At 44.4% G+C, this 17,334-nt stretch overlaps 1 protein-coding gene across 2 annotated transcripts in view; it reads left to right on the top strand.

The window, feature by feature from the left end:
• LTK (leukocyte receptor tyrosine kinase) overlaps window positions 1-17,334 on the top strand; it is a 166,287-nt gene that overhangs the window by 62,531 nt on the left and 86,422 nt on the right. For both annotated transcript variants that reach the window (XM_038404861.2, XM_043515976.1), the window contains exons 3-4: window positions 10,879-11,031; window positions 12,102-12,324. In XM_038404861.2, the coding sequence (XP_038260789.1) occupies window positions 10,879-11,031; window positions 12,102-12,324 (376 nt within the window). The remainder of the gene's footprint in view (window positions 1-10,878; window positions 11,032-12,101; window positions 12,325-17,334) is intronic.

Genomic DNA, 17,334 nt, shown 5'->3' on the forward strand with positions numbered 1-17,334 from the left:
GGAGCAAGCGGGGAAATCAACTACTTTCACAGTGACAAGCAGATGTTGTATTTACTTTATTAGTGGAGCAGTTTGCTATGTGGCTGTATATTCAAGGAGTTAGAAATACATTGCTCTAATACCTGTAACTAAAAGTTCAAGACTTTGGTAAGATATTTTAAAATGCAATTTTCCATAAATATTTATTTTTAAATAAACTTTATGGAAAATTGTTTGGCATTTTTGCTACTCAGACTTCAGTTTGCTATCTCCAATGTTCAACTGTAGCACTGCAGACATAGTGATTGTGTTTTCTGGCCCTGATTGGGTGTTTGGGTGCTACCAGATATAAATATTTACTTATAATAACAATAGGGACACATTATAAACTCTCTTACTCTTGTAGATGAGCAGTCACTGGCATGAATAGTCCTTCTGACTTCAATGAGTGTTCTCATATGAGCAAACTGCTCACCAGTCTGGATGAATAAGGGATTCATAACCTGGCCAGAACTACTAGGACAAAGAACTACATATTTATATTTTGTACTTTTCCTGAGTTTACCTACTGTGATAATTATATTTTTAATGTAATTACAAATTACTTGTTAAATTACAAATACTTATCTACTCAGGATATTATAGTAGAAATAATAACCTCTTCCACAGTGACAAGTAGATGGCAAGTATTGGGGAAAAGTCAACAGGTATGGAGGAGCACTCAGTTCGGGTGGAGAAGTCCCTTAGGGATAAGGGATGAGTCCCTTAGGGAATTTTGTCAATGAGGAACTCAGTATCCTAGTAAAGAGGATAGGAAAGAAGTTGGTAAAGTACAGGTAAGCACTAGTGAGGAATAAACAAACAAAATAGAGTCCCATTTAAATAGAACACTTGAAGGCAAGCAACTGAATATTGACTAGTGCTTACATATAAATGCTAGAAGTCTTAATACTAAGATGGGTGAACTGACATTACATGAGGATTTTGATATAATAGGTATCACGGAAACGTGGAGAAGTAAGGATAATCAATGGGACACGGTAATATACAGTATAAAATATATAGGAATGACAGAGTAGGTCACGGAGGTGGAGGAATGGCATTAAAGGAAGCATAGAGACAAATTTAAAAATCTTACATGAAACAAACTGTACCATAGAATCTCTATGAATAGAAATTCCATACTTGAATAATATGAGTATAGCCATAGGAATATATTACCAACCACCTAACCAGGATGGTGACAGTGACTATGAAATGCTCAGGGAGATTAGAGAGGCTACAAATGCAGAAAGCACAATAATAATGGCTAAGGCTACGTTTTAGTCATGGGTATTTTTAGCAAAAGTCATGAACAGATCACGGGCAGTAAACAAAAATTCACAGCCTGTGACCTGTCAATGACTTGTACTTTAATCCCTGACTAAAACTTGGGTGCTCTGGGGGTGGGGGGCAGTGGGTGGCACAGGACCCCTGCTGGTGCTGGGAGGAATGAGGGCTGGCAGGCTTCCTACCCAGTTCCTGGAAGCAGCTGGCAAGTCCCTGTGACCTCCTAGGCGGAGGGGCGGCCAGGTGGCTCTATGCGCTGCCACTGCCTGGAGCGCCCGCTCTGCAGCTCCCATTGGCTGGCAACTATGGCCAATGGGATCTGCGGGGGCGGCACCTGTGGGAAGAGGCAGCACATGAAGCCGCCTGGCTACCCCTCCGCCTAGAGGCCGGACATACCAGCTGCTTCCAGGGAGCCCCCCCAAGGTAAGCGCCACCCAGAACCCAGCCCCCTGCCTCAGTCCAGAGCCCTCTCCCACACCCAAACTCCTGTTTGCTGCTAGGTGGGAGGGGCATGATGGCCCAAGACTGCCCCAGAAGTAGCTGGTGCAGCTGGCCCGGAGGCTGCCTGAGCAGCTTGGGTGGCCCCCAGGCCAGTCACACTGGCCACTGCAGAAGTCACGGAGGTCCCAGAAAGTCAAGGAATCCATGACCTCCATGACAGACTTGCAGCCTTAATAATGGGGGATTTCAACTATCCTCATATTGACTGGGTAAATGTCACTTCAGGGTGTGATGCAGAGATAAAATTTCTAGACACCATAAATGACTGCTTCTTGGAGTAGCTAGTCCTGGAACCCACCAGGGGAGATTTAGTCCCAAATTAGACAGTGATGTAATTAAATATAACATTGTTATACAGAGGAAATGCCAAAGAAACCCACCACAGTAGCATTAAACTTTAAAAAGAGGAACTATACAAGAATTAGGACTCTTGTCAGGCGGAAATTAAAATGAGCTCTTACAAGGGTTAAATGCCTGAAAGCAGCATGGGGATTATTTAAAAACACCATGATAGAGGTTCAGACTAAGTATATACCCAAAATCAGAAAAGACGAGAAGAGGGTCAAAACAATGCCACCACAGCTAAATGGCAGAGTAGTTGTGGCTGTTTAGAGACAAAAAGTAATCCTTTAAAATTTGGAAGTCATATCCTAATGAAGATAATAGGAAGGTGCATAAACTCTGGCAGGAAACGTATAAAACTATAATAAGGCAGGCCAAAAAAAACCTTGAGAAGCAACTTTGTAAAGATGCAAAAACTAACAGTAAGAATTTTTTAAGTACGTTGGAAGCAGGAAGCCTGCCAAAGAGGCAGTGGGGTGACTAGATGACCAAGGTGTTAAAGGAACACTCAAGGAAAACAAGGCCATAGCAGAGAAGCTAAATTAATTCTTTGCATCAGTCTTTGCTGCAGAGGATGTGGGGGAGATACCCACAACAGAGCTATCCTTTTTGGGAGACAAATCTGAAGTACTACCCCACACTGATATGTTAATAGAACAGGTTTTAGAACAAATTGATAAATTAAACAGTAATAAGTCACCAGGGCCAGATAGTATTGACCCAAGATTTCTGAATGAACTCAAATGTGAAATTGCAGAACTACTAACTATAATATGTAAATGATCACTGAAAGAAGACTCTTTACCAGATGACTGGAAGGTAGCTAATATAATTCCGATTTTTAAAAAGGGTTCCTGAAGTGATCAGGGCAATTACAGGCCAATGAGCCTGACGTCCGTATTGGGCAGATTGGTAGAAACTATAGTAAAGAACAGAATTATCAGACAGAAAGATGAATACAATTTTTGGGGGAAGAGTCAACACTGATTATGTAAAGGGAAGTCATACCTCACTAATCTATTGGAATTCTTTGTGGCTGTCAACAAGCATGTGGATAAGAGTGATCTGGTCAATATAGTGTGTTTTGATTTTCAGAAAGCTTTCGACAATGTCCCTCATCAAAGGCTTTTAAGGAAACTAAGGAGTTGTGGGATAAGAGGGAAGGTCTCATGGATCAGTAATGGGTAAAAGATAGGAAACAAAGGATAAGAATAAATGGTCAGTTTTCACAATGGAAAGAGATACACAGCAGGGTCCACTAAGGATCTCTACTGGAACTTGTGCTGTTCAAGATGTTCGTTACTAATCTGGAAAGAGGAGGGAATAGTAGGGTGATCAGATAGGAAGTGTGAAACATTGGGACAGAGGCTGGGGAGGCAATAGGCACCTATATAAGAAAAAGCCTCAATATTGGGACTGTCCCTATAAAATCAGGACATCTGGTCACCCTAGTGAATAATGAAGTGGCAAAGTTTGCAGATGATGCAGTTATTCAAGATAGCTAAGTCCAAAGCTGACTGTGAAGCATTACAGGGGGATCTCAGAAAACTGGGTGACTGAGTGACAAAATGGCAGATGAAATTGAACATTGATCAATGCAAAGTGATGCACATTGGAAGAAATAATCCCAACTACACACATATAATGATGGGTTCTAAATTAGCTGTTAACACTGAAGAAAGAGATCTTAAAGTCACTGTGGATAGTTCTGTGAAAACTTCAGCTCAATGTGCAGCAGTGATCAAAAAATATAACAGTACGTTAGGAACTATTAGGAAAAGGATAGAAAATAATATCATAATGTCACTATACAAATCCATGGTGCGTCCATACCTTGTGTCCAGTTCTTATCACCCCATCTCAAAAAGGGTATAGTGGAACTGGAAAAGGTTTAGAGAAGGGCAACAAAGCTGATCAAGGGCATAGATGACCTCCATATGAGGGGAGGCAAAAAAGACTAGAGCTGTTCAGCTTAGAAAAGAGACAAATAAGAGGGGATATGATACAGGGCTATAAAATCATGAATTGTGTGCATAAAGTGAATAGAGAAGTGTTATCCACCCTTTCCCATGATACAAAAAACAGGGGTCACTTGATAAAATTAATAGGCTGCAGGTTTAATACAAACAAAAGGAGGTACTTTTTCACACAACACACAATTAATCTGTGGAACTCATTGCCATGGGATGTGGTGATGGCCAAAAGCATAACTGACTTCAAAAAAGAACTTGATAAGTTTATGAAGGATAGGCCCATCAGTGGATATTAGTTAAAACCATCAGGGATGCAACCCCATGCTCTGGGCAACCTTAAACCTCTGACTGCCAGAAGCTGGGAGGAGAAGATCGGAATGAATCACTCCAACTTCCTTTTCTGTACACTCCCCCTGTAGCTCTGGTACTGGCCACTGTTGGAGACAGGATAGTGGGCGAGATGGACCACTGATCTGGCCCTGTACAGCATTTCTTATGTTGTTAGTCAAGTAAATTCCCACAGGAAAACCTTAGTTTGTATGGATACAGCTGGAAATTTAAACCAACAAAAGAGTTAGCGGATTCTCGCCTTAACGTACCAAACCAACTTGAATTCTACCCTGCTCTTTGTTGCCCATCCTTCACTTACGGTCCATAAGACTGGCCCTATTACTTCTCCAACCTTAATTCTCTCCCTAGGGACTGGTTCCTATTGTCCTTCCTTCCTAGGACTGGGTCCCTCATTGGGAAGTAGAGAATATATACAACCCCTGAGGCCTCTAGATGCTATAATAATAATTACCACCTGAATGAATATTAGCCTGCAATACTTGTTCATATCACTGTGTATATGTGTGAGTGAGAGCATTATGCAGCTGATGTCCCTGCAGGGAGCTTGTATCAGACTAATAAAGCAGCAGCGAATTAGTTCTTTGCTGGTTTATAATATGCTGATTATGAAAAACGACTTGGCCAGGATACTGTGCTGCTCTCAGTACCGTGAATGAGCTGTATGGTTCCAGTCAGTAGGGGTTCTCCCCACCTCATCTTACAGGTGGTGAAACTGTTCTGAAGGACGTCCATTTTACAACCCTTAAGATATGTCTACATGACAAAGAAAAACCTCTGGTACCAAGTCTCAGAGCTCCGGTCAATTGACTTGGGCTTATGGGGTTTAGGCTGGCTAGAGTAGCAGAATGGATGTTTCTGCTCAGGCTGGAACCCAGGCTCCAAGACCCTCTTGTTACCTCAATTTCCCTAGAAACCAACCCAGGGTTACACTTGCATTGATTTTATTAAATGCCGCTATTGGATCAAACAGAAAAGGGATGGATCTTATTCATACACGCACACATTCAACGCATTCATACCCTCGGTAAAGAGGTAGTTACAAACTTGATGTATCACTGGCTTTTGGTCAGAGGTGGCCACCACGGGGATAGGTGTGTGATTGACAATTTGGCAGGAGGCAGAGGGATAAGGAGAGGGAGGGGTTCAGTTAGAGTTAAAAAGGGCTGTGAGTATGGTTTGTTGCTGTTCCCTGCCTAATGCAGTATCTTCCCTTTTCCCAGACCCCATACACCATAATGCTAGCAATGAGACGAGCACTACAAGACAAACATAAAACATGAAACACAAAACACAGAACATAAGACAACATAGAAGTTTGTCGCGACCATGCACCATGGTATGTTTCAGTGGTCCTTCAGCTGGTACCAGCTCTTTCTGGTGCTCTGAAAAACAGAAGCTGTGAAAAAGACTTAAACATCGTAAACCGTAGGCTATCGTAGAGAGGAACATGGAATTGGGGTGGTTCCCCCTACATGCGTGAGCTGTCCCTGATGGACGCACTTCCCAATCAGGATATCGTCCACATATGAGACCACCCACCCCTTATCCCCTGGAGGGAGATGCTCCAACATTTGGGTCACTACCTTATGCGCAATAGCAGTGGCGCTATGAAATCCCTGGGGTATACGGGTAAAGCAATACTGTACCCCAACCACATGGAACGTGAATCGGTCCTGCGATTCTTCCTCAAGCAGAATACCAAAGAAACAGTTAGACAAATCCAGTACAGAAAATCTTTTAGCTTCCCTTGGTATGTCTTGCAATACCTGGGTCATGTCTGCGACTATTGGCTCCCACTGGGGGGTCATCACATTGACTCTCCGATAGTCGACAGTCTCCATGAGACACCATCAGCTTTCCTCCCAGGCCATAGGGGGGAGTTAAAGGAGGAAGTTGTTCTTTTCACTTTTCCCTGTCCTTCCAGCTCTCTAACTGTCTCTGCTACAGCCTGGCGTGCTGCAGTGGGGATAGGATATTGTTTCTGTGGGGAGACTGCTGTCCTTCTATTTTCACTAGTTCCCCAGTCCATTTACCGCAGTCCAGCTTGTGGGCCGCCCATGCTTGGGGAAAATGCTTCCTCCATTCCTCCTTGCTATCCCTGGTCACTGCCGCCACTCCCAACATAGTACGCGTCAGCAATCCAGTATCTCCCTTCCTTACTTCAGGGGTCCAGTCTTTCTTTGGGGTCCTCCATAAACCTTTGTTAGCACAATCAACCACTATTCCTCCCTCCTGCAAGCAATCTATGCCCAAAATTGGTTCTGTGGTTGTGGGGCTATAAATCCAGGGCCATCTTCGGGTAAGATTTCCCCACCCGGGTGACCAGTCATCCCAACACTTGTCCCTGCACCAAGGTGCCATCAAATCCTTGTATCTCAGTGGTTCCCTGGATTGGTAATCCCGGCACAGGACAGGGAAGCAGTGAGACAGCCATAACAGTGTCCACCAGCGCCACAAAATCCAGTTCAGATGTCTCAGGGCACTCATATGGCCCCCCCACCTGAAGGCGCACATGCAACCTTCCTCCTGAATCCACCTGGAGAGGTCCCACCCAGGTCCATCCCTGGGTGCTTTCCTCTCCCAGTGGACTCAGGGAGTCGGGCCCCCCCATCTGAGGTTGTTTTTTGGCCCCAATATTGCCCCCCACCTCCGGGAGCTTCAACCCCAGCTGCATACAATGGAGTGCTAGGGACTCCTTGGGCTTCCTGTCCCATTAGCCCATTGGTTCCCCCTGAGCTTTTAAGGCCATCCACAACTGTATGCGGAGCCAACTGGTGTCCGATTGGGGGAGCCTGTGTCGAGGCGCTGGGGCTGCTCTGGTGGCCTGGCGCGCTGCTTCCTTAAGGTGTGATATGTTTAGGGGCTCTCCCTGCCTCCACACTCCCCTAGCCATCTGAACATCTTTGGGCAACATTGCTGCAATAAGCCTTAATTCGGCCATTGGAATCACAATCTTGGACAGGGTCCTGGGGATCGCTCCCCCCTGGGCACGGGCTGGATACCGCCCAGTTAACAATCCCACTAATACCATTCTCTCCACAAAGACGTCAGGGGCCTCCCCCGGAGTGGGGAAGCCTGCTGCATACTGGCGGCTGACCTTCTGCAGTGCCTCTCTCTGAGCCAAATTGCGAACCAGCACAAATGGGGACTGCCACCATCTGGCTGCCTGCGTCCGCAGTGCGATTCTCATATCACACCCCAGTACTGTGGATGCTGTCCTCAACAGCTTCCTAACCTCCTCTGGGTTTAACCCCTGATCCTCTATCGCTATCAGAAACTGATATGCCCATTCCGAGAATGTGCTCGCCTTGGCTGGCCCTAACCCTTGAGCCAGAGAAGTTATCTCTGCAGGGGTCAAGGCTATTTCCTGCATAGTTACCCTAATTTCAGGTCTGGGGCTCCCTCCCTGGGCTGGGAAAGTTAACCTTTGCACAGCTGCCACTGGGGCTGGCTGAGCTCCCAGCCCATCTGATGGCCATCCCGGGCCGGGGTCATACCATATGTCCCCTCCCATTCTCCGGGGTCATATTGGAGTGGCGCCTTTGTCCCTGATCCCGGGGATCCTGCTGCTCTCCCGCCCAGACGGGTCCCCTGCTCTAACACCAATCCCCACAAACACTCCACCTGGATGTCCAATTCCTTAGATTGTTCCCTCTCTTCTTCGGCCTGTTCAGCTCTCTCCATCGCCTTGACAGTGGAGATTTCTAGCTGCTAACAACTAGCCCCTGCTGCTTGTGCTTGTGCCTTCCACATATCCCTTTCCACCCTTACTTGCTCCAACTCCTGCCTCACTTGCATAGTTTCAGAATTATAATCAGCTTTAGCAGTTTGCCAAGCACAACACATTTGCCACAACAACCATGCCACCGCCCGATCCTTAGTCTTTGAATCCAGATGATAAAACTCACAATATTTCTGGTACGTATTTTCTACGTCCACCATGGCGTCCCCTGATGAAACCGTCCCTGGGACCCATGGGTCAACACCCTTGGAGTGTGCCCAGAGGAGGAGGAGGGGAAATTTTGCCACTTTCCTCTCCATTGTGGATTTGAGGGGGCTCTTTCCCTTTCTAAACAGCGGCTCCGTGCCCAAAATCAGGAAGGGGCAGCAGGCACTGCACAAGCGCTCTACTCCATGTCACCCCTTTCCTCTAGTGTACCTGGAAGAGGGAGCAGGCACTGCATGTGCTCTCTACTCCATGTCAGCCCTTTCCACTAGTGTACCCTATCGGTCATTGACCACATTCTCCACCACTAATGTTACCTCAATTTCCCTAGAAACCAACCCAGGGTTACACTTGTATTGGTTTTATTAAAAACCACTATTGGATCAAACAGAAAAGGGATGGATCTTATTCATCCCCGCACACATTCAATGCATTCATACTCTCATGCACCCACACACTCATGCAGGAGGAGAGTTACCGGAGCAGAGGAAGCTGAGAAGCCGAAGCATAGTAGATCTGGTGTGTCCGCCTGCGGTCACGGATCCAGGCCAGCAAGCAGGTCAAGAAGCAGGGAACATGCATGCCTTCTTCCTTTTGGTGGAACTAGGTGGCTCCTGTCACATACTCTGAGTTTTCCTTCTGTGTCTGTCACCAAGAAGTATTTCCAGACCTTGTTCCTTTCATGCATACCAGGTTCTTCTTTTCTTTACAGCACCCTATGATTGCCTTCTCAGGGCAGATTACATCAGACACACCTGGCTCCAGGCTCTTTTCTCCTAGCAGTTCCTCTCTGCCCCGTCCCACATACACTCCCTTGTTCACATTCCCTTATCTCCCACACACACTCCCTTGTTCACACTCTCTCTGATCTCGTGATGGAATATTGCAAAGCTTGGAGGTTCATACGAAGTGTAACTGAAAAGGTTACAGAGCTCGCAAAAGTTACAAAACTTAAAAGGCTATGCTAACAATAACTAAAGTTACAAAGTTTGCAAAAGGTTACAGAATTTAACGAACATACTAGCAATGACTGAAAAGTTACAAATCTTACAATCGCATTCTACTGGATTGAGCAGAGGCTTTACACAACACCTCTCATCTTGCTGAGTTTCATACACTCAGCTCTTCTATTTGAGAACTTCCTGAGTTCTGTGTCCCACAATGTGAGGGGTCTGTTTCCATCCTATTTCAATTCCTTTCCTATGCTGAATGTCACTCTTGTTCAGGATTCTACTTACAAGTGGGCCAGATCCTCCGCAGGTGTAAACTGGTTTAGCTCCACTGACTTCAGTGGAAGTATGCTGATTTACACTGGCCAAAGAGGTCCAGGGTTGTCTCCCTAGGTTGGCCTTTTCCCCACATCAGGTAGGAGAATCTCCATCATTCTTATCCATGGGCAGCTTCCTCTCTTCCCTCTGACAGTTCCTTTTTACTTGAGATGTCACAGACTATTTTGTTGATAAATTGCAGAGGGTTCAGAGAAGAGCCATGAGGATGATTAAAGGATTAGAAAATGTGCTTTATCGTGATATATGCCAGGAGCTCAGTTTATGTAGGTCAGGGGTGGCCAACCTGAGCCTGAGAAGGAATCATAATTTACCAATGTACATTGCCAAAGAGCCACAGTAATACGTCAGCAGCCCCCCATTAGCTCCCCCCACTCCCAGCACCTCCTGCCCACTGGCAGCCCCGCTGATCAGTGCCTCCCCCCCCGATCAGCTGTTTTGTGGCATGCAGGAGGCTCTGTGGGGGAGTGGGGAGGAGCGAAGGCACTACAGGCTGAGGGAGAGGATGGGAAGGGGTGGAGTGGGGGCAGGGCCTGTGGCAGAGCCAGCGGTTGAGTAGCGAGCACCCCCAGGCACATTGGAAAGTTGGCACCTCTAGCTCCAGCCCCGGAGTTGGTGCCTATACAAGAAGCTGCATATTAACTTGTGAAGAGCCGCATGTGGCTCTGGAGTTACAGGTTGGCCACCCCTGATTTAGGGTAACAAAGAGAAGGTCAAGTGGTGACTTGATCACTGTCTAGAAGTACCTACATGGGGAACAAATATTTGATAATAGGCTCTTCAGTCTAGCAGCAAAAGGTATAACATGATTCAATGACTGGAAGTTGAAGCTAGGCAAATTCAGACTGGAAATAAGACATACGTTGTTAACCGTGAGAGTAATTAACCATTGAAACAATTTATCACAGGTCATAGTGGATTCTCCATTACTGGCAATTTTTAAATTAAGGTAGTTTTTCTAAAAGATATCTTCTAGGAATTATTTTGGGCAAGTTCTCTGGCCTGTGTCATACTATGTGGTCACTATAGTTACTTCTGTCCTTAGAATGTCTGAATGGACTCATGAATCTAGAGCTGCTCATTAACATCCTGGGCTGACACCCTCCCTGGAGCCAGGTGGCACACCAGTGAAAAGTTCTCTCTCTCTCTCTCTCTCTCTTTCTCATCCCAGAAACCTCTTGTACCTATGGGTCCATCTGCTCCTGGGTAACATCTAGGGACACCTCCGGAAAACCAGACTGGGTACCATCTTCAGTGAGTGCCTTGGTGTGGCAGCAGCAGCATCAAGTTCTGGAGAACCATTCATCCAGAGGAGACATAGAAGGTAGACAAACTTCCAGTTCATTCCCAAAGGGGTACACATATGCACACACAGATGTCTATGGCCATCCTCCCTTGTCTCTTGCCACATAGACTATACCTGCTTACATGAAGCCATCATGAAATCCCACTCTGAACTCTAGAGAACACACCACTAAGAATCATGTATATATTAAAAAAGCCATTGATTTTTCCATATATTTATCAAACGCTAGACTTGAGCACATTGCATAGATGTATGGAATATTTACTGTGTGGCAGCCTTGCTCATACTGCAATGTGCAACGTGAAACTTGATACATATTGAACACAGCCCATTTTTATACAATGCACATACCGCAACATTTGAAATGCAAAGGCAACACTCTCAAAGAACCACAGTTATTGGCAAGTCTCTCCTTTTTCGTCAGTAGTGCACAGTGTAGCTACTTCAATAGGTAGCTACTTCCAGACCCTGAGAAAAGCTGGGGAAATTCAACTCCTCATGTAGCTAATAGGATTTGAAGGGGCCCAAGTCTGCAGTATTCCAAGCCCTTTCAGCTCTCTTTGCCTTTAATGGGAATTGAAGATGCTCAGCACTCTTCACTGTTAGGTCCCAGGTATTCATCACCTCTTGGGATTTGGCCCATAATCTTTATGTTCTTATGGTTCAGGCCTTTTGTGAATTAGCTTTGTTTCCACCACAGTCAGAAGAAGCCACTTTTAGCTACAGAGGGTGAGACTCCCTGGAAATTCAGCCCCTTGACAAGGCTAAGCTGACTCCTCATATTTGTGCGCTTACTCATGTGTGTTGTGTTTCTAACCAGTATTGTATCTGTTGCCTCCTCCCTTCTTTTTCCTTCTCTTTCCTTGGTTTCTTTTCCTCTCTTCTCTCCTCTCTCTCTCTCTTGATCCGTTCTCTACTTATTTTCTTTCTTTTATAACTTAATTCTTCTTTCACTTTTTATCTTCTCTACTTTTTTCTTGTCTTTTCTTCTCCTCTCCTTTTTCACCACTGCTTCTTTCAATCCCTCTTTCCTCTTGTTTCCTCTTTTTATGTCTTCTCCCCTTGTACTCTTTTCTTCTTTCCTTCAGGGGACATTCTCCTCCTAAACACCAGCAGATTCTTGGATAGATGTGAGTTCAGTCTGCATAGCCCCATCCTGCCATGGAGCGTGGAGTCCTGCTTGCTGGAGTTGGCCATATATTCACAGGGCACTGCTCCTGCTCTTCAGGGATTCACAGTTGAAATCAGACATGTGGAGACAAACCGGAACATAATCATCCCTCTGAGAGCTGGGCAAGAGGAGAACACCTGGTAAGGCTAGCTACCTGCAGCTATTTAAATGTTGCCTGAGGGGCAGTTCCCTTAGGGAATTGCTTCTAGCAAAGTCTGCTTCTCTTATCTCTCTCTCCCCAAAGTTACTGATTCTGTGATGGCCAACTCAGAGGACTGAACTGAGAACCTCCAAAGCTAAATGTATGAGTCTCCACAGCGTGATCTAAAGAAGTAGCCTCCAGAGCTGCTGGCTGTAACAGACTCTCATCCTCTGGGGATAAGACACAGAAGAGGATGTATAACATACACTTGACCAGTGGGTTACACTTACATAAGAACGGCCCATACTGGGTCAGACTAAAGGTCCATCTAGCCCTGTCTTCTCCTGTCTTCTGACAGTGGCCAGTGCCAGATGCCCAAGAGGGAATGAACAGAACAGGTAATCATCAAGTGATCCATCTCCTGTCGCCCATTCCCTGCTGCTGGCTAGGGACATCATCCCTGCCCATCCTGGCTAATAGCCATTGATGGACCTATCTTCCATGAATTTACCTAGTTCTTTTTTGAACTCTGTTATAGTCTTGGCCTTCACAACATCCTCTGGCAAGGAGTTTCACAGGTTGACTGTGCATTGTGTGAAGAAATACTTCCTTTTGTTTGTTTTAAACTTGCTGCCTATTAATTTCATTTATTAACTTCCTCCCAAACCTTCAGTAGGATAACGATGCCCCTATTTCATCTGATTCACTTACTGTTGCTGAGATTATAGGCCTCAAATCCACTGAGGCCAAAATGCTCCCTCAGTAATGGGCCGATTTCTCTAAGCAATGTCACGGGTTATCCTAGTCACGAGCTAAATTTCACATGGTTTGGCATAGTTTTAACTATCATCATTTTTCCCTTCTTACCACCAGTATCTGCTTGAAAAGGATTGTCAGTGTACATTCCCGGGCACAGCGTGGAGTCTGATACTCCGGCAGCATGCTCCTCAGCCACTATTGATGTGGATGAACTTTTGGCAGAGGGCGTGTTACCCAAAAAACAGTCTCCATAGTTAAAGGAAATACATCCATCATACTCATCCTGTTGGACCATCAGCAGCAGTTGATACCATCAGTCATCACCAAGAAACTTCCAGGGTGAATAGAAATGCCCTGAAAGGCCACAAGTCCTTTCTCACAGATCAAGCACAGTGGGGTCGCTATTCCTCCACCTCCTAAATGTAAAATGTCCCACACGGTTCAGGCCTCATCCCCAAATTGTTGAACATCTGTAGAGCCACTCATCAGCTGTCCATCACCCAAAGGCTCCCCATGTGCTGTGAGAATCATCTGGTAACTGGTTAGGCCAGTTTTCTGGCTCCTTCACAATGCTAGAGGGTTCAATAGTGGCTTTACTGGAACCAAGCATCTGGCCCCTAATGCTTTGGCCATGAATGAAAAATTCTACGTCGTCTTTCTTTTCAAAGGCTGCTCCTTTCTGAGATGCCTCCCTGGGTGGAGGAGCTAGGTATAACAGTAGAGTCTGAGTCACAAAGTTCAGTTCACAGTGCTGATCCAGACTTTTCCAGAGTTCAGGGGTATTTGCTTCTGGTCGATCTGTAAAGCTCTGGGCAGGGTAGAAGAGATAGCATAGAAAGAGAGAGGAAGAGAACACAGATAAGAAAATCAGGCAATACCAAACCTTAGCCTGGATGTTCCTTACTTTGGTCTTCCCCATGGTTGCTTTTTTATTCCTGGATGTGTCAGAATGCACATGAGATGGGAACCAAGAGGGTGCTTTGAAGTGCAACGGGGAGACTGAGTTCTAACAGAGAAAGAGAGGGAGGGGAGCCCACATGACTGTTTATTGGCAATCATCCTTGTGCTTGCTATCCTTTCCTTCTACCTGCCTTTGAGGGACATGGGTTAAGTACACTGTAAGGTCTTTGTTTATGTCACCTGATTGGCTCCCATGGAGAATTCCACCAACAGATCCTTGCTCTTGTTTTCCTTGAATTCCCTGGCACCACCTTTTGTTGCTATAGAGATACCCAGCCAAGACTCCTGTTCTGGTGAGCCAAAGACAGCAAAGTTTGATTTAAAATTTAATTCTTAACCCTCAAATCCCTTCCTCTCCTATTTTCAGTTCTTGCTCACTTCCTTTCTAGGTGGGCCCTTCCCCCTCCAGATGTCTCCTTGCCAGTGTAGCAGGGAAAAAGTTGTCTTCTGATGTCATTCTTACCCCCAGAGACGGCCCATGCCACTTCAGGCATGTGACTAGTCTCTGCTGGCTGAGGCAGCTAGATTCACAGGTCCATTTCAGCTTATTAATAAATGATTGATTGATTGAGTGCTCCTCACAAGTACCTGGCTGTTCAGTATCAATAGTGATCACTTCACCCATCACTGACATGTGGCTATCTCTGGAATGGAAAATAGCAGCTGTTTAATAGCCTACCTGAAGACTGCCACAACAGCTTTAGGATATGAAGTTAAGTTCATCCTCTCTAATTAAAATTACATCAGTGGAATTTAAGTAGGTAGAACCTAATTTGCTCAATGGAAATTTGTCAGGATATTGGGTTAATACCTTTGCTTTCATGAAAGGAGCGAAAAGCTGAAAGGGACCTGTAACAATCATAGGTGGTCAGGGGCTTAGTTTTAAAGACATCTAAAATATGTAATATACTTCAGTCATGTTTAAAATATGTGGAAGTAGGGAAAACAAGGGGGTGGAATTAGGGACCCTTGGAAAAATGAGATTCCTTTCTTTTTCTTTTACAATGGATTGATTTCAGAAATCTCTATACAAGTCCAGGGTGGACAAAGGAAACCTAGTTTAGTGTTTATAGCAGAACAAATAAGAGTCACTGTTGCATATAGATCTAGCTTCTCTATGGCAGGCACATGGCCCAAGACCAGCTTTCTCTTTTATATCTGAAGGGCTTGTGCTATTAATTGACTGAAAGACCAGCCTGAAGTAATTGGATTTTTGGATGGTTTGGGATTTTTAAATGTTTTTGTCCGCTTCTAAAAAATATTGTACTATTAGGAGTAGAACAGGAAGTACAATGCGCAAATGAGAGTGTAGGGATAAGGCCTGTGTGCAGCATATCATTAACCTATAGAGTTCATTATCACATTATCATTGTAACAAAGTCTGCCCTAGGATCAGATATGGAGAAAACTCCCTCAATCTCTTAGTTCACTTGTAACAAGGCGAATCAGTGGCAACCTGGAATGGACCCTAGGTGTAGCCTCAGAGAGGAAATGAACTAGAACTGGATCTCTGTGCTATAATCCCTGACAGGAGAAGAAATGGAACTTGGATTTCTGTGCCTCTCTGAAATGGACTTTGGGTACAATTCCTAAGAGGAGACAAATCTGAGCCTGAGATGGATTGATGTTTGACATCTTTATCTAGAAAGCCTCTCATACTTTAGGTAATCTCTGAATAAATTCTGAAGTCCTGAAGCAATCTTAGAATCATAGAAATGTAGGACTGGAAAAGAGCTCAAGAGATCATCTAATCCAGTCATCTGTGCTGAGGTAGGGCTAAGTATACTTAGACCATCCCTGACAGATGTTTGTCTAACCTTTTCTTAAAAACCTCCAATGATGGGATTCCACAACCTCCTTAGGAAGCCTATTCCATTACTTAACTCTCCTTATAGTTAGAAAGTTTTTCCTAATATCTAACCTAGATCTCCTTTGCTTCAGATTAAGCCCATTATTTCTTGTCCTACCTTCAGTGGACATGGAGAACAATTGATGATCATTGTCTTTATAACAGCCCTTAACATATCTGAAGTCTGTTATCAACTCCCTCCTCAATCTTAAACATGCCCAGTTTTTTAAATCTTTCCTCATAGGCTAAGTTTTCTAAACATTTTATCATTCCTTGTTGCTTTCCTCTGGACTCTCTTCTTGGTTTGCTTATGAGAATGTCTTGTGGGACTGTGTCAAAAGCCTTACTAAAATAAAGATATACCACATCTACTGCTTCTCCCCTATTCAGTAGGCCAGTAACCCTGTCCAAGAAGGAAATTAGTTTGGTTTGGTATTGTTTGTTCTTTACAAATCTATGTTAGCTATTATTTTTAGCAGTATCATCCTCTAGATGTTCACAGACTGATTGTTTAATAATTTGTTCCAGTGTCTTTCCAGGTAGCAAAGTTAGGCTGACTGGTCTAGAATTCCACGGTTCCTCTTTATTCCCATTTTAAAAATAGGCACTATGTTAGCCCTTCTCAAGCCCTCGGGGAACTCATCCACTGTCCATGAGTTCTCAAAGAAAACTCTCCTTACAGTGTGTATGATAAACCCATTGTTTCATGTTCTCTGTGTGTGTATATCAATCTCCCCTCTGTATTTTCCACCAAATGCATCTGATGAAGTGAGCTGTAGCTCACGAAAGCTTATGCTCTAGTAAATCTGTTAGTCTCTAAGGTGCCACAAGTACTCCTTTTCTTTTTGCGAATACAGACTAACACGGCTGCTACTCTGAAACCTGCTAATGGTTTTGTGATTGTTTCAGCTATTTCCTTAAATATGCTAAGGTGAATTTCAACAGGACCTGTTGACTTGAATACATGCAACTTTTGTAAATGTTCTTTATCCTGTTCTTTCCCTATTTTGACTTGTGTTATTTCCCTTTTGTTGTTAATATTAATTGTGGTAAGTATCTGGTCACAATTTACCTTTTTAGTGAAGACTGAAGCAAAATTAGGCATTTAACACATCAGCCTCCTTAATGTTGCCCATTATTAGCTTCCCTTCCTTGCTAAGAAAAGGATGAAAACACCACCAATTCCTTCACCCTGGCCTTTTCCTTAGTCTTTCTCTTGCTCCTAATGTATGTATAGAACCTCTCCTTACTGCCTTTTATGTCCCTTGTTTGGTGTAACTCATTTTGTGCCTTAGCCTTTCTGATTTTGTCCCTACATGCTTCTGCTATTCTTTTGTAATCATCCTTAGCAATTTGTCCATTTCTATTTTTTATAGGATTCCTTTTTGATTTTCATGTAATTAAAAGAGCTCCTGGTGGAGCCATATCAGCCTCTTACAA

Source organism: Dermochelys coriacea, chromosome 6 (genome assembly GCF_009764565.3).
Source record: "Dermochelys coriacea isolate rDerCor1 chromosome 6, rDerCor1.pri.v4, whole genome shotgun sequence".
NCBI classification, from domain to species: domain Eukaryota; kingdom Metazoa; phylum Chordata; order Testudines; family Dermochelyidae; genus Dermochelys; species Dermochelys coriacea.